Genomic DNA, 27,475 nt, shown 5'->3' on the forward strand with positions numbered 1-27,475 from the left:
CCCAAATTACTTATTTTGCTTATTTTGCATATTGGTAAACACATTTTACCATGCTTATATACTTTTAAAAGTTTACTGACATCTATATAGACCTGATATGTATGCCAAATACAAAGACACCTTTGCTCAAGTGATTTATCTAAACGATACTGATTAGGGCATAGACCTAGATACAAAATCATGCGATAAAGGAACAACTTGAAATCTACTTCACAGATTATATGAACGACACAACAAAACTTGTCAATATATTAAAGAATTGTGGAAACTATGTAGGTTGTTGCTATTAATTTCAATGATTGATCACAAGGTAAGTGGTTTAATTTATTGAGCATCACAGAAGCATCTTATATTATGAGCCAGTATTATATTCCGACGTTTTGGGGTAAATTTTTCCTTAAGGTTAAATGCAATTGATTTTCAAGGCTTGGTTCCAGAGGGGCGTAAGTTAATAATGGAAACAGCCATGCAGAAAAGAATGAACTCACGCGTACAATAGTGTATCAATCTGAACTAGGGCCACGTACAAACCGCGGCTCGTGAGTCATCCTATATGTTGCAGAGATAGGGAAGGGGCGACCATGATAGGACCATATGGGCTGATGGGGGGTGGGGGTGATTTTGGGCAGCCGTTTTCGGCAATTTTCCTTTGGATTTTCTGAATTTTCCATTTTTAAAATTATCCTGGATGATATCTGTCGTGAAATAAATCAATGCTTCTATAGGCTATAATAGGTCTAGTATGCTTATTTATACCCTGATTATGCAATATATAGGCCTACAACAATAACTACAACAACAAAACCAACAACCAATATTTTGTTAATCTAATTTGTAAAAATATATTCATAGGCCGTGCCTATTAGACTAGTATAGCCTAAAAATTCCTGAATTATATAATGAAAAAAAAAAAAACGGGCAAAAACAATCAATCGCTGCAGTCAGAAAGAAAGAAACGAACAAGAAAAAAGAACCAAGTGAGAGAAAAATAAAATGAAATAGATGGAATGGACCACATAGGGACTCGAACACGTACCAAAGTTTTCCAGCTCAAAACTGTAGTATATAGAGTCGAACGTGACTTCGGCGCGCTAACCGATTGAGCTACTGAGCGACCTGTGAAATCGATCGATCTCAATTATGTCCATCTCATCACCGCTGTAAATGTCGGAGGTATCGATGGCGAAAAACCTCGATTTTTGCAAAAGTAGCTTAAATTTGGAGTGAAATTCAAATGGTAAAGGAATCGACATACTTTTGAGAAATAATGTAGGCAGTTAGAAATCAAAATTAACGTTCCACAATCCAGATATCGATAATATAACATAACAGTGTTTTGTGGTACAAGATTCTCGAAAATTGTTCCCAAAAACGGGCTAATAAAATTTAATCGGTACTGTATTTTGTTCTTCCCCATGGGAACATTATTTCTTTGGTCGATTTGTAGGACAAAACAAAAAAGGAGAAAACAATCACTCGGCGTGGTTTTATACGGAGCGAATATTTGAAAAAAAAACTGCATGGAACGTGTTTTTGATCTTGTGAACATGGTGCGTAAAAATGATTTAAACGAAGGATTTTCAAACGGATTCTAAAAATTTGTATAAACACACAAAAATAATGTTAAGATACATCCATGCACCAACATTTGACTCACTGCGATATTGGATTGCTGAGAAAACGCGGTTTTAGAGAACAACTTTATACGTCTTTTATACGTTTTTTATACGTTTCTTCGTGTAACCTTAAGTTGCGACAAAATGCAGTTTCTGTTCTTCGCTGCTGTGATTCAGCTCAAAGGATTAGTACCTTTGTGTTTAATGCATGGGCAAAATACACCCACAAAACGAACGCACGCGTAATCGTTTGATGCATTTGCGTTTGAAATGCTATAGATGTTTTTATGATTATCTGCTATGTTGACTATATCCGATATCAGTATATTAAATCCAGCTTTGTAAATAGGTACAGGCCTACGGTAGGTCATGCACCTCAACATACATGGGTTACCAACCACTGACTCCCGACTCTATTGGGGTCGCGAGGTCAAAACTTTGGGTCGCGTTAGATCAAGTTGGAACATTTAATACAATTTGGACATGGCTTCGCGAGTGGGTCGATTGCCACGAATGGGTTTGTGTTAAACAAAAAAGGTTGGAATCCTCTGGTCTCCTGAGGGATGTGTCGAGAATGATGTTTATAGATCTGGTTATTGAAGTGAGGGAACGAGTGGGAGGCGGTGACTCTTGGAAATATTCCTTACGACTTTCTTATAAATGTTTAAGATAATACCACATTCGTGTATCGTGGCGTGGTAAAGTCCGCTTTTTCGTTTCATATTGTACTTATTGTTCCACTCTTTACAGAATAACTTGAAAATGGACGAAACCAAAACCCAACCTGAAAATGTAACATTGCGAGTCAGTCGACGGACGGTTACCGTGGAGCCAGTGGTATTCTTTGTTATGTGCTGGCTTGGAAACGTACTTTCAATATCAAGTCAATATCTGCAGAGACGAATAGCCACGGACAAGTACAACTACACGCTACCAAATACCTCAAATGCCACATGTGATATCAACTCGAGTAGTCCAGATTTTTATATCCAGAAGGAAATCCAAAGCGAAGCGTCGCAATGGATGCTTTACTTGAACGCCTGTGCTACTTTCCCTCCCCTCATAAGCACTATTATCATCGGTGCTTGGAGCGATATTCATGGAAGAAAGATTGCTATTGGATTACCAGTACTTGGATGTACTTTAAACTGTTTGAGCTTCATTGCCGTTATTCTGTTTCATCTGCGTTTAGAGATTTTGATATTAGGAGGATTTCTACAAGGCGCTTTAGGTGGCTATCCATTGCTCCTAACTGGGTGCCTCGCTTACATATCGGACATAACGACTGAAAAGCAGCGTACATTTCGAATTTCAATGATTGAGATTACCCTAATGGTAGCCATAGCCGGTACTCAGATAGGCACGGGTTACTTGATCGAAGATGCAGGGTTTTTGACTACATTTTATGTGCTTCTCGGATTTTTACTATCAGGTATCATCTACGTAAGCGTTCCTTGTATTTTACTTGAAACAAGATTAAGTTCCAAGATGTCAGTGGCGCATCAGCTAAAGGGTATTTGGCAAGATATGAAGCTGTTGTTTAAAACAAACACGAATAGGCGGCGCGGCGATGGCGGCTTGGTCTTCTCGGAGTCCTTTCTTTCATTTTGGAGATCATTATGAGTGGTTACTTAAATGTTTTTGTCCTGTATGTTTTAGACGAACCTTTTGTTGGACATCGATTCATGTTGGCTTCTATCTCTCAGCATCTATTGGTTTGTTTGCAATTTGTAAGTACATGCCACAAGTATTCACTAAAATTTTATACTAGAACAATGTGTAGAACGATGCATATTTATAAAAAACCGTTAATACATGCATGGTGACAAAATCTACTTCCCAGTGACGTAATTTCGTCAACATCCATTACACGCCACAATCATATACATATAAGCCCCTACCGTAAAGATCCGACAAATGGCGCACATGGACTCTCTGCATTAGGGCAAATTTGTTGGTGGGACTTTTACGGGAGGGCACTTTTAGCGTGTGCCTTAACACTCCAATTATGTCAAGGGAGCCTTGCTGTTCAATAAGCTTTAAAATGGGCAAAGAAAATTTGAACGAACCCGCCTTTTTATTATCAAAATTATATTCAGCATGTATGCAAGATTCCGGTAGGCATTTGTAAGCTCTAAATTGAAACACCGGGTTATGACAGGATTAAGATATACATGATTGGTCTAATATAATATCCTTTTAAATCTAGTTTAATGAATTTGCTTTCTTTTGCCACAGGTAGCACAATCGGAGCCAAGATATTACCCATGTTTTTATCAGATTCGTGGATTCTACATATTTGTTTTATTAGTCTTGTTGCATCCATGATCACAATTGGCCTGGCCAAAACCGATGCAATTATATATCTGTGTAAGTTTACTTTAAAAACATGGTACAATCGTGTGAATCATAAGAAATGGAAAACATATATTCAGATTAAGTAGAATACCGGACTATAATTAAAGACACAGATAAAAATAATTTATCGCGTCTGAAGTAATCTGTCGATCAAATTCGAGCACGGTTTGTTTACAAGTGTCGTGATGATGGCTTGCCGAACACGGATTTATAACCGGGCGACTTATTGTTAATTTTGCACCTTTCGACATGCAAACCATCTCAAACGTTAGGTCTTTATAGTAGGAAACTTTCTTTGGTGAAGGCACCATGTCCACAATGCCTAGAAAAGCTGCTTTTTGCCTTGTAAAAGTACGGACTTTTCGCCATTTGCTGCTATTCCTGTTCTCCGATCAGCACCAGATAGATCGGTCTTCCTTCTACGCGCTGATTAACCTGTGTAAACCAATCAAGGATCGTAATTGACAGTGACATCAGACGCGATAAATTCTCTTTATCTTTGTCTTTCATTATAACAATAAAATCCATTACATGGGCCTTTCCGATCGCGATGATATTTGGTTCTTTATCCACAAAGGGAGTGTTGTATAATTTCGCGAAAATTAGCGCGACATCTATTATAACTTTTAAATCCATTCGGATTTGGTAGATTGGGACTTGTGGGAAACATGGACACCAAAATATGCTATCCGCCATCAGATCAGTGTAAGCTGACAGGAAGTCCTGAAGTCAGAGGTCTAAAGCGATATAAAATTATGGTATCACTGTGTATGCTCATACGTGTTGGTAGATATACAAGCAAAATAGATTTAAACTGTCATTTAACACAAACATATATTGAGACATTTATTATTATTATTATTATTATTATTATAACACATTTATAAAGCGCATAAACGTAAAAAACATCTCAATGCGCTAACAAGCAAAATGACAAAAGCAACAAACAAAGAGTACTCATTACATTCCAAAAAAATAATGTGGGAAAAACATGACATAAGTTAAACAAGGAAAGCAATTCTGTACAGGTGGGTTTTTAGCTGTGATTTTAAATTGAGCAAGATTGGGTGATTTGCGGATCTGTTCCGGGAGGGCGTTCCACAGTATTGGGGCGGCAACAGCAAAAGCCCGTTCACCATAGGTCTTTTTTCGGGAACGGACAATTTGCAGATGGTCATTGGGACGCACATTACCTGACCTAAGGCTACGAGGTGGAATATAAAGGGTGATCAATTCAGACAAGTATGGAGGAGCAATACCGTGGAACGCCTTGTATGTGAGGAGGAGGATTTTGAATTGGATTCTTTCTTCAATTGGGAGCCAGTGAAGTTGGTCGCGAAGAATTGGAGTTATGTGATCCCGCTTTTTTGTAAGAGAAATTAGACGAGCGGCCATGTTTTGGATTCTTTGAAGTTTGTTTATATCTTTCTGTGGGAGACCGTGGAGGAGTGAATTGCAATGATCAAGCCTGCTGATGACAAAAGCCTGGATGAGTTTGTGAGTGGAGTCCGGGTCAAGGTGTTTGCGCAGCTTCCCAATCTTGCTCAATGCAAATGTAGCGCCGCGGCACAAGTTATTGACATGCTTGTCCATCCTAAGATGTTAATCAAGAACTGCACCAAGATTTCTCACTTGGGGTGTAGGATTGGCAGCAGCATCACCCACACTGATAGAAGGCAATTGACGAGGCATTGCAAAACGAGAAGTGAAATGAATAATTTCTGTTTTGCTATCATTTAAAACAAGAAAATGTCCTTGACATGAATTTTTCATTGTTTCTGGGTCGAGACTGGGCTTCTTCAGAATCGGCGTAACAAGGGCAGATTTCAGAGCATTGGGAAAAACATCCGTTTTAAGAGACATATTGGTAATTGCAGTGATATGTGGCAAAAGCAAATCTAGATTGTCTGCTATCAAACAAGCAGGAAGGGGATCAAGAGAACATGATTTAATTTTTGATCCCTTGATAATTTCAAAAACCTCGTCTTCGGTCACTGGACAAAGAGCTTTGTTCAGTAAGCATTTACCTCAATATGTCGATGTGTACAACACACATCCTCATCAGGAGGGCTCCAATGATGAGTTGAATGGAGCTCTCGGCCTTTGAAATGTTGAGGTAAATATTTCAATATATGTTTGTGTTGAATGACAGTTTAAATCTACTTTGCAAGATTATGGTACCTTTGTTCATTACAGCTGCAATAATAGGATGTCTGAGAGTGCTGTCACCCCCAGTCGTGAGATCGTTGATGTCAAAAACAGTTACCGACCAGGAACAAGGTACGTCAGTCTGGACCAAAACACGTTATTGACGTCAAAATCATGTACATTAGTTCAGTTATTCAGATTTCGAGATACCATTGCCAATTGTTCTGTTATATTTTAGTAGTTCTTATACGCACTAGTGTACAAAATTTCATATGCTACACTTGGGCACTCAGCTCTGAAATTCAAAATGCCTATGTTAAATTTTGCAGTCCCGAACTCAAATTTCGATATGTGGACACAATATTCACGTGGTTGTGTACATTAACCGTATTACGCTTTTGTTTCAGGTGTGATGTTTTCGTTCTTGTCTTCAGCAGTTGGTGCGGCTGAATTTGTTGCGCCACTAATACTCAATTCAATCTATTCAGCTACAGTGTTTTTTGATCCCTCGTTAGTCTTTTATATCAGTGCCGGTATGGCTGTATTGCCTATAATATTAACGTGGTAAGTGGCAAATGAAATATTAATTCATAGGACATTATATTATGAAAATTGAAGCATCTGTGTGATAATTTTATATTCTGTAGTCATGGTTATTGTTGTCATCTTAATCTAATTTCAGTCCAGGAGAGTGCCAATATGAAATATTATTACACCTCGTAAATTTTGATGAGCAAATCTTGCCACTTATAAAATTGGTCAATAGCAAACGACGCAACCTATTTCACCATACGATAGTTTTCCCTGTCTACATGATAACCTTATCCCCATAGCCTTAATTCGGTATAATAAAACAAATACTACAAGGATTTTGTCGAGGAAATATAGCAAACTTTTTTCCCTCAATACTGGCTACCGGTCTATGATCACCCCTCATCCTAGCCATGAAGTAATAACACCCTGTCCAGGTTTTGCTGGACCATGAAGCCCATAAAGTCAGCCAATGTATGTACGTGTATGTACACGAGCCATATCCTTTACTGTGGGAGGTAACCTTCTGGTCAATTCCTTTTGAAATGGATACGTCAACATTCTAAAGCTTTATCCATATCCGAATCTGAATGGAATCCACACTCATTTATTTGTGATCCCGAACTATTCGTTTTCATGAGATATCTAGTCAACTTAAACACACTCTATTCATTTGTGAGGAGTTAGTTTTTAGAGTGTATCCAAATTATTTCAATGGTTGGATTTCTGATGGAAATGTGATTTCTTGATGTAAATAAATCACCACAAATGTTGATGTGCGACTAAGGTCAAATGTCATGGTGTTAGGGACACAGTTGGGAAAAGTAACTAATAATGAATAATGCAACACACATACGCTTTACAAATTTAGTTTACATCCTTTTGTTTTTGTTTTTGTTTGTGTGATTTTGTTGTGTTAGTGTTAGTTTGTTTGTTTGTGTGGGTGGGGTGGGTGTGTGTATTTGTCTTTTCCAACAACATTCCTATATGAAAAATGCAATCAATTTCGAAACAATAATTTATTACATTGTTTTGTCTTTTCATTTGTCATTGCAGCATGTTTCAGGTTATCGCACATAACAGATATGAACACCTTGTTGTTGGAATGGACGACGGACACGTTAATTAGCAGACCCTATAGACATTATGTCGTGTAATAGTCTATGCTAGGAGCTAAATCAAGGACGAGTTCAACACCCATGTCTACCAATATTTGTTACCATGAGGTGTTAGGATAGACCCTCTGGGTCACTCCTAGGGGGTAGTAGTATGTATGGTACGTTTTTTGCTAGAGGTCACGAAAAGTCACAAAGGGGTAAAATATTGAAAATGCTTCGATCTTGTTGAGAGATATATCAAATTACTGTTGACAAGGGTTAAGAAAATGTATACTTTATACAAATTATTAGACAAAATGACATGTTTTGGGTTGTACGGGGATCAAAATGTCAACTTACTCCGATTTGGATAAAAATGGTGGCAAATTGCTCATCTTGATACAAGAATCAAGAAACGGTATAGAACTTACCAAACAAACTGTTTACTTTACTTTTTACGTGCAATGGAAGTCAGAGATCAACAGTGGCATAATGGCCACACAAATGGTCTTTGACCTTGTTTGCACTCTATCTCAGTATGTGAACACAGTAGATGGGCAAAACTATTCTTTTTCTAGTTCTACTCAGCTACACAAACAATTTGCTACCATTTTTGCCCAAATCCGACCAGGCAAAAAAAAAGTTTGTTTCCTGTAGCGCGCATTACGTTTTTGATGGCTGATTTTGCAGGTTGAAAGGGGATCATAAATATTAATATCATATATGTGTGTCTCGGCAAAAACAAGTATTCTTTTTTCATTTGAAGACATGATAATAAACCAGAAGACCCGCTAATCAGAAAACCCGTTAATCAGAAGGCCAGCTACTCAGATAAATATTTTCTGAGTAGCGAGCCTTCTGATTAACGGGCCCGTTGCAGAATCACACCCTCTATTCAGACAACCCGTCACTCAGAAAACTCACTGTGTAGCGGGACTTTTACATAAAATACAACAAAAATCCCAATATTCAGAAAGTCCGTTATGCAGAAGGTCCGCTACTGATTCTGACTAGCGGGCCTTCTGAATAATGGGTTTTCTGAATAGCGAGTCTTCTGACTACCGGGTCTTCTGAGTGACGGGCTGCACCCGTGTAACTTTCTACAATGATCAAACCCGTCCCCCCACCGCACTCCGTGTACATCCGCAGGTACAAGACCTCCTTTTGCATCATTCTGCGAACTTTTCAGGGAAAAAAGACGCTCCTTTTTTTTAGCAATTCCGCGAACTGCCCTTTCACAATGCCCCTTTCTGGATAAATTAAACGACAATTCAAAGATACCGCGTAAGGGATGAAACTCAAAATTCACATTAGTAAAGATTGCGAATTTTGTATTTCCCAAATAAGAATTTCGAGCAATATTATGACCGTGGTGGAATAATTGAATACACATTTTTTACTTGATTCATACTAGATGAAAAACACCCTTTGTTTTACTATTTTGCGAATGCATTTTGAACATGACCACTTTTTTGTGTATTTCGCGAATCACGTTTGGTCAGCAAAAGTCACCCCATATTTCTCGAAATTTCTGATGAGGATATGTATCCGTCGATACACGGAGAGCGCGAATACCGGATGGCCAAACTGTCAGTAGTCTTTTTGACAAATCCCAAAGGCCGTTGCGATTATAATAAAATAACCTTGGATACGTCACACCGATCATGTGCACATCGTTAGCGACTATCGTTACTGCGCATGGAGAAAGGAAAACGCTCCGTTTCTCGCAATGACTAGTCCAATATCGTCGTGTGTGTGGACTGGGTGTGCGTTTGTAATTTGCAATGAATAGATATAACTTTATAGTTATATATTTGTGTTAGTTTGAGGCGGTCGACGTAGGCCTATGTGATAAAATTAATTGATTATCATTGTTTAATTAAGGATCTAAGATTTTGATAAAACAAAACGATTTATAGTGACACATAACTCTGTGTACCATCGTCATCATAGTATCATAGGTAGGAAACACACCGAAAGATCGTCCTATAAACGTAATAGTTTCGTTTCAAGCTCACCCTCTCAAAGTCCCTCCCCGTCTGTAACAAAACCGGAAGTGGGTCAAAATATCATCAATGTTTACGAAAGCATGGCAAAATCGTAGGATTCAACATTTCAACCACCTCCCTCCCTCACAGAAATAGTTTCGTTCATAAGACGTCGGCGATATTTTGGTTTGTTCCCTTATAAACCAAAGAACTAAGTTTTGTGGACTTTGAACATGACCTGTTTGCGAAATATGGCATACGTGTACAGTGTCCGGGAATGCTATTAAAGTCATATCTCTTTGGTCGCTAGCGACGAGCTGTTGATTGCGACCAATGAGATTGATTGTTCTTTGGAGAGTAACAACAAATGATCCAACTCATTGGTTTACTTGTAATAGTTTATCATTTTCGCCCAAAACGAAAGCAGAAAGTAACTAACCACTAACAAAACTCATATTCCACTGAGACGGTTTAATGGAGTTGACTGTGCCATTTAATTTTGGGCAGCGTAGACTTTAATTGAATTTAGTCGATCCATTCTCAACATATTCTATGTCTTCCTTCTTACACGTCTCCCCTGTCAAATAAGGACGTTCGAATCAATTTACGTAGAACTTTCTACTTCATCGTAAAGTGTGAATCGAACTCATATGGAAGCGTAATATCAAAATGGCGGCGGCATTTATAACAGCAGCAGAAGATGAACTGTCTTGTCCGATTTGTCTGGAGATGTTCATTGAACCAAATATTCCAAAGGATCTACCCGGATGTGATCACGTTGTGTGTGAAGTATGTTTGAAGCGAATAGAGAAAACAGCGACGGAAGAAAGAAAATTCTGAGCTGTCCAGAATGCCGAAAGCCTTTTGAACTTCCTAAAGGTGGGATCGAAGCGCTGAAAACTAATCGTAAGGTCCGAAACCTTGCTGAGAAACATCCAAAAGACGTGCAGATATCAACTATCAGCGGAACTGTAAGTGATAGCCCATTACGCAGGCAAAACCCAGAAGTAATTATTAACGAGACAAAGTCAAGAATTGAGAAATTTAAGAAAGTGTTGCAAGAGCTGAAAGATCTGAAAAATCAGATCCAAGAAGCGCAGGATGCCGAAGTACGAAAAATCACACTGTGCGCAGAAGAACATATTGACAATATCAGAAAAAAGATGCAAAACTTGGTGGATGAATTACAGAACGCTGGGCAGGAAAAACAACGTAAAATTGATAGCGAGATAAGTGTGATTGAAATGCAGATTCAAAGAGCTGAGGAATTGTGCTCAGGTGAAGAAGATCCAGAAGGCTCGCCGAGCAATATCGATGGTCATAACAGCATCGTCGATGAAATGGAGCATGTTCCTGTATCCTTCAGTCCCCGTTCAGCAGCCATATTCAAACAAGAGACGAGCGAACAAGAGGTCGTACTAGGTAGGATAGTACATGAAGTCATTCATGAAGCCCCAACCCCCTCCCCACAATCTGAGGAACAATTACAAAACAAAGCTCCACTAACCCTCAAACTTATGCAAACTTTAGATGATATCGAAACAGCAAGAATTACTTGGTCACCCAAGAATTGGCTCGTAGTATCTGAAGGTCGGAAACGACAGATCGTCTTGTTCCAGAAACATCATGGGATGTTCAAGACGGAAAGAAAATGGAAGGTTGACTGTAGATTTCAACCAGGTGGCATTGCTGTGTCTAGCGATGGCAATCAGATATTCGTTGCCTTGTGGGCAGAAATTTGGGTGTATTCACCAATTGGAAAACTACTCAGAAAGTTCAGCGGTACCCAAAATGGCGCGTACTGCGTGAGTATCACAACTACTGATAGACTTTTAGTCGGCTATTATCACGGCAATGTCATCACAGAACATAACCCTAGAGGGGATACCATCAGGACGTTGAAAACTAACGTAAAACCCTACTACATGACTACTGTACGTCGCCAAGGTAACACGCATATCGCGACGAGTGACTTTGAAAAAGGTAGAATCAGCATGATCAAAAGTGTGTTGTCCCCAAGTACCACCATGCAAACACAACAGACCCTTAACATTAATCTACCAGAGGTACGGGGTGTTTGCTACGATGACGATTCCCAATGTCTTCTGGCAGTTACTAGGAATGGTACATGCTTGCAGTTTTGTGCCGTTTCTGGAAAATTTGTAGCACGCGTGTTGACGGGGTTGAATTCGGCGTGGGATCTGGCGATATCCACGGACAAAATACTGGCGGTATCTATGGGAGATAAAATCAAACTTTTCCAAGCCGTTTAGCAGATGAGCTATTCGCCGAAAAATGTAGTGATGTAACAGAATTAATTACCATAGCAATAGGGAATACATTTCTTGAATGTATTGCCTTGCACTACAAGTAGGCTGTACTCATCACCTGTCATGTTTGTGTATGTGTACAATCATACAATACCGCTCTTTTCAAAGACACTAATCGTACAAGTGTGAGTAATGTGACATTAATATGTAATTACGATCCAGGTCTTTTGTCTATTATTTGTGACCATACACCACGAATGAGCCGTAAATGTCCTCAATTGTATTCTGAGTTACAGTGTAAAATGGGCATGAAGGTCGTATTCATAGGTACCTCAATTTGGTGCTACGTGTACCTCATTTAATGAGATACACGTAGCACCAAATTGAAATACCTATGAATATGACCTTCATGCCCATTTTACACTGTAACTCAGAATACAATTGAGAACATTTACGGCTCATTCGTGGTGTACGGTCACATTTGATGATCAATGGTGCGATGCAGAGGTACAGCGTACGATTAGTGCAGGCCAATACATTCAAATTGTATGCATCTATTGCTATGGTAATTATTCTAATCTGCATGACCAGGTGCAAGTATCAACACTTTAATGGTATGCACATTATCCTGTTGTAGGATATTGAAACAATACAATACACACAGTGGACAGCTTCGTAAAATTACAAATCTTTTCTTTAATATTCCAACTTCACAATAAGCGTCTCAATGAGAATAAATGACACATTTGTGTAATTTCTTTCGTTTTTAGTGAAATGGATGTCAATCAAATTCAGGCTCATCAATAATTTGGTCTAATCTATAGTTTGCGAACTTGTGACAGCTGGGATCGAATTACGGCGCGTCATAAATTGTAACTACCAAACCCGCATCACAACACTTCCATGTGTTGTACATAGAGTCACGGTGTGTTTTGGCTTACGATACGACCCCCCCCCCCCCATGAATGTGTTTTAGTTTAAACTTATCATAACTACATGTATTCCATATGGGATTAAGGTTAAACAAAGTGTTGAAGGGCTTTACCTCCAGAAAAATATATTATTACCTTATACGTAAGAAAATATGTCTACTTATCATGTGAAATAAAAAAATCCGGAAAAAATTGTGTGAAAATGTGTTTTTAGCCTATTTTTTTAGCTGTTATCAAGCACTATTATTCGATTTGTTTACAAGCGCCAAGCAACTGTCGTCTGGGAGAGTGATTGACATCTTTATTATTAGAGAAGAATGGAATCTGTATAGTTCATGAATATTCATGTAGTATTTACACAACCTGTATCCCAGCCATTTTTGCCTAGTTATCGTAATCGTTCATATAAGACGCCCATATGATCCATGGTGTTAAACTGATATTCAACAACTTTATATCTCTCGATCTTTGCGATCCGAAATATTGAATTTCAACTTTAGGCACATCTCTAGCAAGGTAATAAATACCTGTCACAAATAGAGGTCTTGAAATGTTACTTGCAACGTTAAAAATGTGAATAGAGAACAAATCGGGTTCAAACATGCTTCAAAAATATGAAGGTAATTGTCAACGCCTACTACCAGAATAGCCGGAAGAGGGCAGACTTCATAAGGGAGTGTTCATATATTTTAGTGGGGGACAAAGAATTTGGAACTTATTTCGGGAAATTTCCTGGGTTTTTGGTTTTTTTTTTTATTTTATCTTCCTGTTCGGGTGTTTCGGTTGGCACATTTTCGGGGCATTTTCATGCACTTTACAGGAGTTTTTCGTGGTTTCTCTGTAGCTGCCGTGTGTACTTTTCCCCACGTACAGGGTATAAATCCTGGGTATAAATAAATAAATGAATAATAAAAAAAAAAAAAAAAAGAATCTGGAACTTCAACGTCAAAAAACAAGACAAATTGTACCCTGCTAAAAATATCAACCCATATCCTCTCTGAGAATAAAAATAATAAGACTCCAACCTCACCTGCAAAAAAAATATTTTTCGGGGATAATTTATAAGGTGAAATGTGTCGTGGGATGTGCGGCAGATTTGGGGTGCATTTTCAGCCATTTAGTTTAGACTCTGTTGTATTTTTAGCCATGATTTTATTGACCCTCAGTGTCATGAAAATTAGGTTCAAGAAGGGTATTTTCAATAATTTTCTCGAAAAAGTAAATATTTGCGAAAACTTTCAGTCCAAAAGTTGATACAATTTTGGGTCTGTTTTCTTCAAATTTGGTTTAAAATCGTACCGTAGTTTTTCGGAGTCACAGCCTCACATCCTTACCCAAACCAGCTTGAGAAGGTTCGCCCGGGTGTGTGCAAATTTGTAATTTATAGGCCTACACTCGTTATTTAAGCCTAAAATCAAAGTGTTAATACCATTAACACTGCCATGGCCCGTTTTGTCGTGATGACTGGCTTCCAAAATGTAGGCCTATTTTAAATTATAAATCTGGTCCCGCTAGAGGTGTGTTTTTACCCGCGGAGGTCTCTCCCTCGGGTTCGTGGATGTGCCGCCACAGTTTTGGGGTAGGCCTACCTTTTCAACGACTATGATGGGTGGGTTTACAGCGAAGACCAACTTTTGGGCGCATTTTGGCAAAAGTGCCCTTAAAAAAGCGTCAAATTAGGCCAAATTTTGATGACTTTGATCCCCGCGGTACAAATGTTTTGAAGAGACCCGCCCGAGGTGTTTTTATTTAAAAAAATGGTCGGGCCTGCTAAAAAACCCTCCCGGAATCAAGCATGGGTAGGCCTACCAAAATGCCTTGAGACCCCCCCCAACCCAGCGCCGGGACCTACATGACATGATATTCTCCGCGAGTCCACCAGAAAATATAAAAATACAACATTTTGATAGGCCTACTATATTTGTCTGTATAAAGAGCTAGGCGTACCGGGATTTGCCGACTCCAATGTTCATTTTGAACCATTAATATTTGAGCCACGGCGCTCGGGAATGTGAAAAGCGGGGGGAGTAGGAGCAACAAATTATTCAGGACGATGCGTGAGATTTTACTCATTTTCCAGCTTTTTGCGTGAGATTTATTACGTAGGCGTGAGATTATACTACCTTGGCGTGAGACCGTGAGAAAGTGACCCAATGCGTGAGACTCACGGCCAATGCGTGAGAGTTGACAGCCCTGCTTGTAGGCCTACCGCGTATGTCTACCGTGATGACAGTAGCGTAGCTGCCGGGGGGGGCAATTGCAAAATTGCCTATTTGGGCCCCCCGCCCCTAGTGCAAGGAAAAAAAGAGGGAAAGGGGGGGGGAGAGAAAGAGGAAAAAAGAGAGGAGAGGGTGAGAGGAGGGGCAGAGAGATGGGGAATCCAAAAGATATGCAATACAGCTCAATAGGCCTACCATATACGATTATGATAAGCCTGGCAAAACTTGTCTATTTGGGCCCCTGCCCCCAGTGGGAAATTTGGTGGATATTTGGGCCCCTCCCCATAGGGCCTACAGTCTTGCCCTCCTGGAAAAAATCCCAGCTACGCCGCTGCGTGATGATGTTGCAAAGTTGCGGAAGTTCATTCATAAATTTCCCATTTCCACTCGACAACAACAGACCAGCACGCAGCGCGCAGTAGCTAATCCCCGAGCTAATCAGAGACATGTGCGTTTCTCTTTCAACAGAAAATAATGTGACCATGTGACTGACACGATGTACGCTTCAAATAATTATGCTCTCGGCGTCAAAAGTATGATAATGGAAAAAATTTATAATGAACACTCCCTTATTTAGCCACACCTTTCTCGTGTTGCCTGGTATATCAGCAAAATCCTACACTATCGCCTTCCCTTGGTAAAATCCCTGATAAAAACTCGTGATATTGAAATTGAATTTCAGCGCCAGAACTTCCGTCATTCTAGCATCATGGATGGATAGGCTATGCAGTGGCGCCGCTAGGGGGGGCAGTATTTCCAATATTTTTTCTTTCTCATCCAGTTTTTAGGCAAAATCCCCACAATTATGTAATTTTCCACTTTTGCGGCAATTTCAAGTGCAATAAGTGCCCCTGTCTCAAATTCACTTCCCCGGGCCCCATGCCCGGAAAAAATTCTGGTTCCGCCACTACGGGTATGGCCATCAGGCGCGGATTCAGGGGGGCCAGGCGGGCCTGGCCCCCCCCTCCCCCAAAAAAAAAAGAGGAAAGGAGAGAAGAGAAGAGAAAGAGGAGAAAAGGAGAAAAAGAAGAAAAAAAGGAGAAAAGGAGAAGGAAAAGGTTAAATTGCACGTATAGTAGGCCCATGCCTAAATCGCAGTCGGGTCAGTCTATATAGGTAGGCCTATGTGATTATTTTGCTTGAAGGCGGGTCCTCTGCCTAAAAGCATGTGAAAATTACGGCGGGCCCACCGATATGTAGGGCCCGTCACATTTTGTCACCAAAGTCAGTAGGCCTATTAAGACGGACTCCGAGCCGACTTCAATTCAACACCATACATGCTTTAATTGCGAATCTCAAGTCTTAGGCCTATAAAGTGTCAGTGTTACATTTAAAATTTTACAAATCGAGTTCGGGCCCTTTTTTTGTTTTTAAAAAGCAATGATAGTGTAAAAATGGTCCACCAAATGGCTTCAATTAGGTCTTCATTTTGCAAAAGTTTCTCACTTCTGAGGGGGGCATATCCCCCCTCAGACACCCCCCTGTGTGCGGAACTTTATGTTTACATCTAAAGCAATATCGGGTAATTTATTTATAAAGGTTAAAACTTGTCCACGAATGGCTTCAATTGGGCCTTCATTTCGCAAATTTTCGGCCTTTTGAAACAGAAAATTTTACACAATAAATAGTGCAAAATAGTCCACCAAATGGCTTCAATTAGGCCTTCATTTTACAAAATTTTTCACTTCTGAGGGGAACATCCCCTCAGACACCCCCTGCCTGCGCAACTTTATTGGTACATAATTATAAAGCAATAATTCACACAATAAAAGTCAAAACTTGTCCACAAACGGGGCTGTTTTTCTCAAATTTTAGGCTTTTTCAAACTAAAATTTTACACAATAATAGTGACAAAATGGTCCACAAAATGGCTTCAAATGGGTCTACATTTTCCAAAAGTTTCTAACTTCTGAGGGGGGCACATCCCCCCTCAGACACCCCCCTGCGTCGCGCAAGCCCTCCGGGCTGGCCGCTTCGCGGCCATTACTTACATTTTTTCCCAACAATTGGGCCCCCCCTCTGACTGCTCTGGATCCGCCACTGATGGCCATAGCTAGGGGCGTCCCCCCCCGTTGCCCTTGGTTATGCTGGACGTATGAGAAATTTAGAGCTTGTTCAATTCCGCCAATTTTAGAAATTTTAAAGGTAGGCCTATATACAGTGTAGGCATGTATATAGCCTATAGAAAAACGGATCACAGTCAAATAAAATATAAAAATCGTAGGCCCAATAATTTTACTAATGGCATTTATTGAGCTGCTCACTTCTTGAAAATCCTATGGTTTAATAATTGATATTATATAATTGAGCTCCTTGTCAAGCTCCTCAGTAGGCCTACACATAGGAGAGTGACTAACTGAGCTCCCGCTATTTTCAGAAATGAAGGCCTGGCCTATTAAATGAATAATTAGGATTGAGGCAGCCTTTTGTTTCATTTTACAGAACTTTTTAATCCCCAAAATTAGTGGGTTTTTTAATGGGGAGTAGGCTTTTAAAACGAAATTCAAATTTGGCAATATTTTCCATTGCTTAATGAATTGATCTGCGTGAAAATGCCTAAACATGTGGCCAGAGCGGGATGACTGGTATAAAAATCTTAACTTGTGAGAAAGGACGTAGGCCTATGGGGTTGTATGAGGCTGTGGATCACGAAATGCCCCTTTAATGTGTGCTAGGTAAAGTCATTCTTCCTTTCGACCTGCCAAAATCAGTAATTTTATTCCCGGCCCCGGCTTGCCAAAAAATTGCTTTCTCGAAAGGCTGTGCAATCAGTACCGGTATTAGCCAAAATTTCCAAGCGACTCGCTAAAATCGCTTGCCTCCTGTCTCGGCCAGCCGAAAATCGCTTGTCCGCACCCCCTGGACTGCCAAATTTTTGTGGCCCCCTCCCCCTTGGCATGCCAAAAATGCCCCATCCCCTTTGCAGATAGCCTATATATAGGCATATGCCAATTTTTTGGGATCCCCAATTTCCATACCCATACCCATAAATGGATTTCTAAATATCTACCTGTTGCAAGCGCAGCATTGGCGCTGGATTTTAAGCTAGAAAATACCTAAATATTTTAAAATCCAAACTCGGCAACACCACTTGCCCTCGGCAACACCACTTGGCAAATACAGCCCGTCGTAACAATGTCGTACGTAAACATGTGTTTTAAAAGAAATGAGAGTGTCACTTCTGTCCAAAAATTTCGAATTTTGGCCTTGAGCAGCGACAATCAGAGGTAAGAAAAAACAGTATGACGCAGCTTGAAATATAGAATCACTATATCAATTTTGAAGTGTGTACTTCAAAGCACAAGCCGAAACGAGGTGAAATGGTTCGAAAAAAAAATTGATTTCGCTGTATCTTTTTATCGCGAAACTAGACAATTTGGCAGCAGCGAGTCGGAAAAATAGCAAATATCTCAATTTTCTGCTATCGAAATGAAAATTTAAATAGCACCTGCATGCAGAAGAGGGTTTATAGAAATAATGTAGGTCAGAATTTTGTCTATGAAATCTTGCACGGAATTATTATTACTGGTTACAAAACGACATACAAGTGGAGGCCATTTTACTTCAAATTCGGCCAACATTTTAAGCTTACATAAAAAATCGAGACAACCAATATCAAGAATGAATATGCACATTCTTTTATTGACTTGTTTGTAATGTGCGTCGAAGTTCCCAACAAAATCGCCACTTCCAATGAGAAATTATGGCCGTGTTCCCAAAAATCTTGATGCTCCGGATATTGAAAAAATTTGAAATGTTTGAAAAGTACATTTCATTTTGAGCCAAGTGGAAAATTCAAGCATAATAATGACCCTTACACTTTCAGCTTTTAGACGTAGTTTGCGTTTTCTCTCTCCGATATTTATTTCCAGAAATAGATAAGTTTAAAGGGGGGCTACGTGCATCCCATTTTGCTTCTGAAAATGGCAAAATTGTGTATAACCTTAAAGCTGAATTTATACACGAAAAGCTATTCTCCCGCATGCTCGATGTTTACTTCCGTTGTGAGAGCGTCAAGCCGATCAATCGATACAAATCGCTGAGGCAAAAACGACGTCGCTTTTGCAAGTTGAAGAAATGTCAACTTCCAAGCGATATCTCTTGACACGTGACACTGACATGAATGCATCAGCCAATCATTTCCAACCAACTGGATCTTTTATTTTATTTACCTTTCTCGATTATTAACTTTCGGTGATGAATTAATTCAAATTAATAATTATTGATAGTAAAAGATGTTCTAAAAATGTATTTTGTGGAATTTAGAATATTTTAATTGTCGTTTGCAATCGCTATCACCGTGATAGTATAAATGCAAAAGCGACGAGCGATGCATCACAAAATTCGGTAATTGCCCGTCGCTTTTCAAAAGCGGTGCATCGCAATCACTCGGCGATGGCGATCGAGAATAAATTTACACGTTCGGTTTTGACTCGCGATGCGGCCCCTGGACACAAAACATGCAGGCGTAATTATGCAATTTGAAAGATTTTAAGAGAATGCAACATCTGTCACATTAAATGTTTTATATACAATTCATAACAAGATTCTTGTCATTTGATTGGTCAATCCCTATCAGTTATTTTCCAAACCAACAATTTTCCATTGCACCCTCGCGGAGCTGCCATGCATGCAGCGCTGACAAACTCGAAGTGCCCACCTGGACGCGCCAATTATAAGTGTTGGTGTTGCTGCTAAAATTAGTGTAGTTTATATTTTCTTTAATTTATGTTGTTTTCTTTGTGATTTATTAATTTAAGTGGAATAAAGGGAATACCATGTGAGTTATATAATGCAAATATACGGGTGAAATATGAACTGTACCATTCAACATGTTCAACTCTACAAAGGCCTTGTTGAATGGGACAATCCATATTTCACCTCATGAAAATATTCTTACCATTGTACTCATAAGCATTCGATATTTATACTATTTCATGAAATGCCAAAAACAAATAAAAAGAGAATACACTTTTAGAATAATTTTTGTTTCACACTTGACCTTTCTGCGACGTTAACATAAGTGTTTATCTGAGGTGTATCGAAATGGTATTCTAGCAGATATATGATAAAAAATAGTCATTAGGGCTTAAGGGTGGGGGTTAAGCCACCCTTTCCTACGGTGTCTGATCTCCGCCAAACTCCCCCTTTTATAATTCATATCCCCAAATTTTAGTTTTCCCCCTTTTGCGAAATGCTTTCCCCTTTTTCAAATATTTCCCCCTTTTAACTTTCCCCGTTTTCAAATAGTTCCCCTTTTCGACTTTCCCCTTTCGACTTGCCCCCTTTTCTGAGATTTTCCCCCTTTTCGACGGTCCCCCTTTTCAAATAGTTTCCCCCTTTTCGACTTACCCCTTTCAAATAGTTTCCCTTTTCGACTTTCCCCTTTTCAAATAGTTTCTCCCTTTTCGACTTTCCCCCTTTTCAAATAGTTTCCCCTTTTCGACTTTCCCCCTTTTCATATAGTTTCCCCTTTTCGAATCCCCCCTTTTCAAATAGTTCCCCCTTTTCAAATAGTTTCCCCGTTTTCAAATTACCCCTTTTTATTTTCACCCATTTTGTAAAATTAATAGTTCCCCTTTTTACAAATAATCCCCTTTTAACTTTCCTCCCGCTTTTCACAAATAGGTTCCCATTTTAAATAGTTTCTCCTTTTTAAATAATACTCCCTTTTGTTTTTAATACTCCCTTTTTGTTTGGGTACTCCCCGTTTTCCGTGCGTAGGCTTTACCAGTAAGCCTGGACCCTGGAGAGTACCGTGCACTCACTAGAGCTCATTTCGCTACATCCATTATTGGAAAGGCGTTCTACATGAATTTGGATACCAACGTAGGTAGATTTATAGCCTGTTGTGCAAGCGCCGCTAAATTCAATGGGTTAGGGATCCGTCAACTTTTATGCACGTTTATAGAGGGCTGTACAAAGAGCAAATCCGATATGATTGATAAACCAAATGATGTTCAGAATGTTAAACGGGTGAAATGGCATGCATAAATATTTATGCTGGTCAAATTCATAGCAATGATGTTTGAAAGTCTGTGAAGAACTTGTCTATAAACAGGGATATGTCAGAGACAACAAACAACTGGCTGCCATGCCATTGTTACAGAAGCCTAGATAATAAGAATTGTTTGTGCTATATAATTATTCAAAAGGTTTTTTTAAAGTTAGCACCAAAGTTTAAAACAAGCGGTCTTAACAGTGAAATGACAATAAAAGCATACATTTATAAAACGGGCCTGGACAAAATGGGCATTGCATATTTATGACAAGTGTGGCTGTGTGATTTTATGCAACTTTATTTTTAAGCCAGTTCCGAGTAATTTTCTCTATTCTTTGTTTGTCAACAATCCCGTTAACAATAAAAATGTGCTTTCTAATCAAAGGCTCTATGGCGTATATTCAATTGACCAGACAAATGAACCAGGGACTTCGGTCAGTGGTGCACGCCTCAAAAATCCAAAAAGAATTAGTAGGCCCTATATGTTAGATGAAGAATTAAGTAGCAATTAAGCGGGTACTACACCCCTGCCCAATTTTGTGCGTATTTTGCATTTTTCTCAAAAATTATGGCGCATTGGGGACAAGTAAGATATGTATATTATAGGGGCAAGGACTACAACTACTGCACTGGAAATTTTATTTCAGCACAGCCAACAGTTGTGGAGTTACAGTCAAAAATGAGGGAAAACCAATATTTGATCAATAAATCAATAACTACTTGCTTTGTGTTGCTGTATTTTCAAAACAGTAGTTGTAGTCCTTGCCCCTATAATATACATATCTTACTTGTCACCAAGGTGCTATAATTTTTGAGAAAATTGCAAAAATAGGCGCAAAATTGGACAGGGGTGTAGTACCCCCTTAAGCCTAGTCTTTTTTTAAAGTCGAGACAAGTCCAAAATAATAACAATTAATAAGCCAATCTAATTGATTCGAATTCCAATCTCCTGGCCTTTTCCTGGGTCTTTATTTAGTTGCATGATATAATTCAGATTATGATTTTTCTTAAATGTAGATCTATATCCTATAGAATTCATAAATTACATAATAAGTATCATTTTATTCATTTTATTTAGCTCAAGAATTTGTATCAGACAATCACGTGCTTTCAACGTGTAGGCCGGACCTATTTCAATATCGAAGTACATGGGACGTGAATGCACGGTACTATAGATGGTCCGTGCATACTGGTAAAGCCTACGCATCGTGAAAAGGGGAATAAAAAAAAAGGGAGTAAAAAAAAAAGGGAATAAAAAATAAGGGAGAAACTATTTTAATGGGGGAAAAATCTGTAAAATGGTATTATGTAAAAGGTGAAAAGAAAATTCGAAAAGGGGAAACTATATGAAAAGGGGAAACTATATGAAAAGGGGGAAATTCGAAAAGGGGGATACTATATGAAAAGGGGGGAAATTGAAAAGGGGGGAACTATATGAAAAGGGGAAATTCGAAAAGGGGGAAACTATATGAAAAGGGGGAAATTCGAAAAGGGGGAAACTATATAAAAGGGGGAAATTCGAAAAGGGGGAAACTATATGAAAAGGGGAAATTCGAAAAGGGGGAAACTATATGAAAAGGGGGAAAAGGGGGAACTATATGAAAAGGGGGAATTCGAAAAGGGGGAACTATATGAAAAGGGGGAATTCGAAAATGGGGAAACTATATGAAAAGGGGGAAATTCGAAAAGGGGGAACTATTTGAAAAGGGGGAAAGTCGAAAAGGGGGAACTATTTGAAAAGGGGAGAGTCGAAAAGGGGGAACTATTTGAAAAGGGGGAAAGTTAAAAGGGGAAATATTTGAAAAAGGGGGAAATCATTTCGCAAAAAGGGGGAAAACTGAAAATTTGGGGAGATGAATTATAAAAGGGGGAGTTTGGCGGAGATCAGACACCGTACTTTCCTTTGGCTCGAAATACCAGGAGAACATTTACCAATATTTGAGACCAAAATCAACTATTTTGGCCCATTTTAGCATTAACCCTATAGAACTACCAAATACCACACAGTATCAACACCCTATATTATAATTTTTTTTTTCATACAGCTCCATACTCCGTTGGTGAATTTAATACAGTAGCGTACGCAGGAATTTTTTTTTTTTTGTGTGATGATAATAAAAAAAAGAAGTGTAAATGGCCCTGTAGGGGAAATCGCGCCGCTTTGCGCGACGCCAGGGGGTGTCTGAGGGGGATGTGGCCCTCTCAGAAGTAGGAAATTTTGCAAAATGAATACCTAATTGAAGTGATTTGGTGGACCATTTTGGTACTAGGCCTATTAGTGTGTAAAATTTTAGTCCGAAAAAGCCGAAAAATTGTGAAATGACGGTAACGAAGCCTTTTGTGAACAAGTTTTCCCTTTAATTGTAGGCCTATGATTTATGTTAAACACAAATTGGTAAATGTCGAAAGCGAATATGGCCACTTGTTTATCCACTATGCAGGGGGGTGTCTGAGGGGGGATGTGCCCCCCTCAGAAGTAAGAAACTTTTGTAAAATGAAGACCTAATTGAAGCGATTTGGTGGACCATTTTGGCACTATTAGTGTGTAAAATATTAGTTTCAAAAAGACGAAAACTTGTGAAATGACGGTCTATGAAGCCTTTCGTGAACAAGTTTTCCCTCCTAGAAATGTTGCAAAATGAAGGTCCAATTGAAGCCATTCGGTGCATAATTTTTCCACTATTTCAATGCAAAATACTGTCTAAATATGCTTTGTTTTAACATATTCTTTTGAAAAGCGATTAGATTTAAATTACAAAGTAAAAGTCATCTATAGCTTGCAAACGGTTTTCAGCTGATAACATGGCGCAAAGCGGTGTAAGAAATGCAAAAGCGTGATGGTGGGGTTGACAATTAAAACTTTTAAGTGCGTTGCTGGGGTGTTGGTGTAATGTATATGTCAATTAACAATTAAAACCTTAACTTACGTACGTTGCCAGGGGTGTGATGATGGGGGGGATAGGGTTGACATGTATCAACAATTAACACATTTACATAATTATGTTACCGGTCAATACCGGTTATGGGGTGAGATAATTTGTGTGGGGGTTGTTAAGGCTATAGGCCTATGATATTATTGTGATAATATCCCGGGATAAGTCCCCTATGCCTTGCTCATCTCCCACCTCTCCTCCCCCTATCTCCCCCTCCCTCTCCCTCTCTTTCTCTCTCTCGCTCTCTTTCTCTCTCTCTCTCTCTCTTCCCCCTCTCTCTCTCTTTCTTTGCCTTTTCTTTTCCCTCATTTTATTTTTTTGACAGATCCAAGGGGGGTGTTTCACACACGTAACACCCCCCCTGCGTACGCCAATGGGTGAAATCAATATTCTATTATTGACATAGATAAAGAAAGTTTACATATGTATTGTGATATACACGTGTGATCGAATATTCTATTGTACAAGCACCTGGATCTTAAATGTGTTCCTTTATATAATTGTAATTCTCAAAATTAAATATATCACAATTTTAACTTACGATTTAAAAATCGTTACACCAAAAATGCAGTAAAAATGTATCCAGAGCAAACAGAAATGGCCGCTAATTAGTGTATTTAATTTCAAGTTAGTGTATTAAAAACAAAACCTGGGGTTTACCTGAAAACAAATCGAATTTCCTTGTAATAGCAGCACCATATGGGATACTAGAGCATGCTCAAATCGTAATAATGTGTAGATTAGAACTTGGTGGTATCTCATATGATAGTCGTACTATGCTTAGCCTGAGTCGCTCGGCCTATCTCGAACAAAATCGCCATGCGTAGTTATTGAAAAACAAGAGGATTCAAAGTACTATCACGGCAATGTTTGACACGAAGATATAGGGATTATGACGCTGTGTACCAACCCCCTCTAAATTTTTTATCCGCTATAAAAAAAAATGCCCAAACGACCTGAGCTAATCGTAGATCCATCCCTTTGCGCTCATATTTTTAGTGTTAAAATTGTCTATGCATCCATTGTGGAAGAGCTTATTTAATTTATTCAGTGTTATTTAGCATGCATCGCTGAATACATTTCTATAGATAGTATAACAAAGGATTTAATGTATTCTATTCACGTACTCTATTTGAAAGGATTAAATTATGGTTTGTTATAAAACACACATCTGAGTTACTAGGATACAGTAAACAAAAAATATAAAGGGCAAAAATGATTTACTAAAATGGTTTAAAAGCACTTTGTATGTAGTGATATTTTATAAGTTCAGGACATGAGGTGATGAACATATTTACGTACTTCATAAATTTGCAACAAAAAAAGAAGAGGAGTACTGATGAAAATCATGGTATTACACCCCCTTAAGGTGGGTCTGAACCCTGGAATTATGGAAACTTTCGGGCCTCATAACTGCTAAATTGTTGGTGTAATGTATATAAAAGTATACATATTTAGAATGGCAAAGACTTGATAAGTTCTTCTGTGAGGTCAAATTTGGGCCAAAATGCTCATTTTTGGCCCAAAATCCCAAAAAACTGCTTTTTGGCCAACTAAGTTCTTTTTCGTACATCCAGATACTTACTTCGTATTTTCAGATTCCTATCTGACACTGATCACATTGTCCTCTCTTCGGAGCCAAACAAATGAGGTAAAATGAAAAAATTGCTTATATACCAGCGATTTTTACATTCTGCATGGTTGATATATTGCTTATATCAGTATTAACCAGCTGTGTACTTTAATCGAATTGCAGCTGGGTAAAAAATGTCGATTCAATTAAATCAATTAACATTTGAAACAAACGATACCTACCCTAGAGTTTTTATTCATTTTTTCTTTTGTTTTAAACAATCATAATACCATTAACTTGGTATTAATGAACCAGGTGTGTACATTCATCGAGCTGTAGGTACCAATAATGACAAGTCAATTAAATGGATTTACATTTTAAATGAAATTATTACCCGTCTAAATAACTCCAATCACTTTCTTTTCTGAATAACATTTTATAAAATAAAATATTTGACACGGCTTTTGTCTAACACACGCGTCGCGTCACGTCACGTCACGTCACGTCACGTCACGTCACGTCACGTCGCGTCACGTTGAAATGTTATCAAAAGTTCATAATAAATTATTAACTCCACAATTACCCTTATCTCCCTACGTGATAAATAGTCCTTGAAATAGTCCATGGAATTCCAGCTTTTCATCAATGCCGCAAAGCACAGCAAAGCTTCAATGAATAAAATAATCGGGATTGCTGGAACTACTTTTAAACCACAGCCCGTATCCTAGTTTAGTGTAGCCTCTTTTGCAGGCGGTGCGTTTTCGCTTTTCTCAAACTATGAGTGTGATAAAACACGAGTAGCCTGCGACGGAGGCTACGTACAGTGCGCACACCACTAAATAATGCTCCCACTGAAACACACGTGAAAATGGCCTATCAAAACAAAATAAGCTACCTCATTCGCGTGTTTCAGACTTATAAAACACGTTAGCCATTTTTGCAGAATCTGTGAGGTATATGATGCGGTATTATTTGGTCTTCTTTGATGGCGGTGTAAATAGCTGGTCATATAATTCGCAGTAGGGGATATTTGCTCTCGTCTCGGTTGTCTTTTGCTCCCTTTTTGCATTTGGCAACAAGTGGGTAAGTGGCTACTCCAGACTCAATGGATTTGATCCAAACCTAGTCCGAATTAATTAACCTTGACCTTGACCTGACATGTTGAATGACCTTGACCCACGTATGACTTTTGACCTGAAAACAGAGGTCAACAATAAATGTTACCAAAAACGTTTCCACAGTGACCCGATGTGCAATCTACCGTTGAGGGGCCAAAGGTCAAATAAAGGTCAAGGCCAATTCGTTGCCAAATGCACATGTGCTCACTTGTGAGCACAATGAACCCTAGTTCTTTTCTTCTTTCTATTCCGTTTCGCAAGTCCGAATTTAAATATCAAAGCTTGCTAGTCCGAATAATAAATAAGGTTTGCTACTTGAAGTTGGAAAAAAGGAGGCGGGTCCGTGGTTCTTAGGTTTAGGATAGTAGGCCCTTTGGTTATGGTTTGGGATGCTCTTCCTGGTTAGAATTTTAGTGTTACGCCAAAGGGTGACTTATGTTAGGTTAGAGCTAAGTGTTTACGGCTACAATACAGATTCAAACTAGCGAAGCTTATTTAATATTTTTTAAAAATATCAGACTAGTGATTAGGCTCTATAGCTTAGTCATAGTGTTTAGAGCGAGATGACAGATTAGCCTATTTCAGATTTGGATTAGCAAACTTTTATAGCTATCGGACTAGCGAATGGAATAGGCCCTACGTGTTCTGACTAGCGAACTAGCGAACTGTATGGAGCTGTCACCAAGAACTC

General features: G+C 38.9%; 1 protein-coding gene across 1 annotated transcript; it reads left to right on the forward strand.

Annotated features, from left to right (window-relative positions):
• Positions 1–295: 295 nt before the first annotated feature.
• LOC140166970 (proton-coupled folate transporter-like) lies at positions 296–7,782 on the forward strand. The gene is made up of 6 exons (XM_072190454.1): positions 296–310; positions 2,367–3,192; positions 3,855–3,986; positions 6,171–6,254; positions 6,530–6,686; positions 7,710–7,782. Exons 1-6 carry the CDS (start codon positions 296–298, stop codon positions 7,780–7,782), a joined length of 1,287 nt encoding a protein of 428 aa, XP_072046555.1.
• Positions 7,783–27,475: the final 19,693 nt, after the last annotated feature.

Source organism: Amphiura filiformis, chromosome 12, assembly GCF_039555335.1.
Source record: "Amphiura filiformis chromosome 12, Afil_fr2py, whole genome shotgun sequence".
NCBI classification, from domain to species: Eukaryota; Metazoa; Echinodermata; class Ophiuroidea; order Amphilepidida; family Amphiuridae; genus Amphiura; species Amphiura filiformis.

What these genes read in the sequence shown, in the direction of transcription:
- LOC140166970 (XM_072190454.1), top strand. An exon ending in TAGGCGGCGCGGCGATGGCG is followed by an intron (nt 3,193 to 3,854) that starts GCTTGGTCTTCT and finishes CTTTTGCCACAG; the next exon opens with GTAGCACAATCGGAGCCAAG. An exon ending in CGATGCAATTATATATCTGT is followed by an intron (nt 3,987 to 6,170) that starts GTAAGTTTACTT and finishes TGTTCATTACAG; the next exon opens with CTGCAATAATAGGATGTCTG.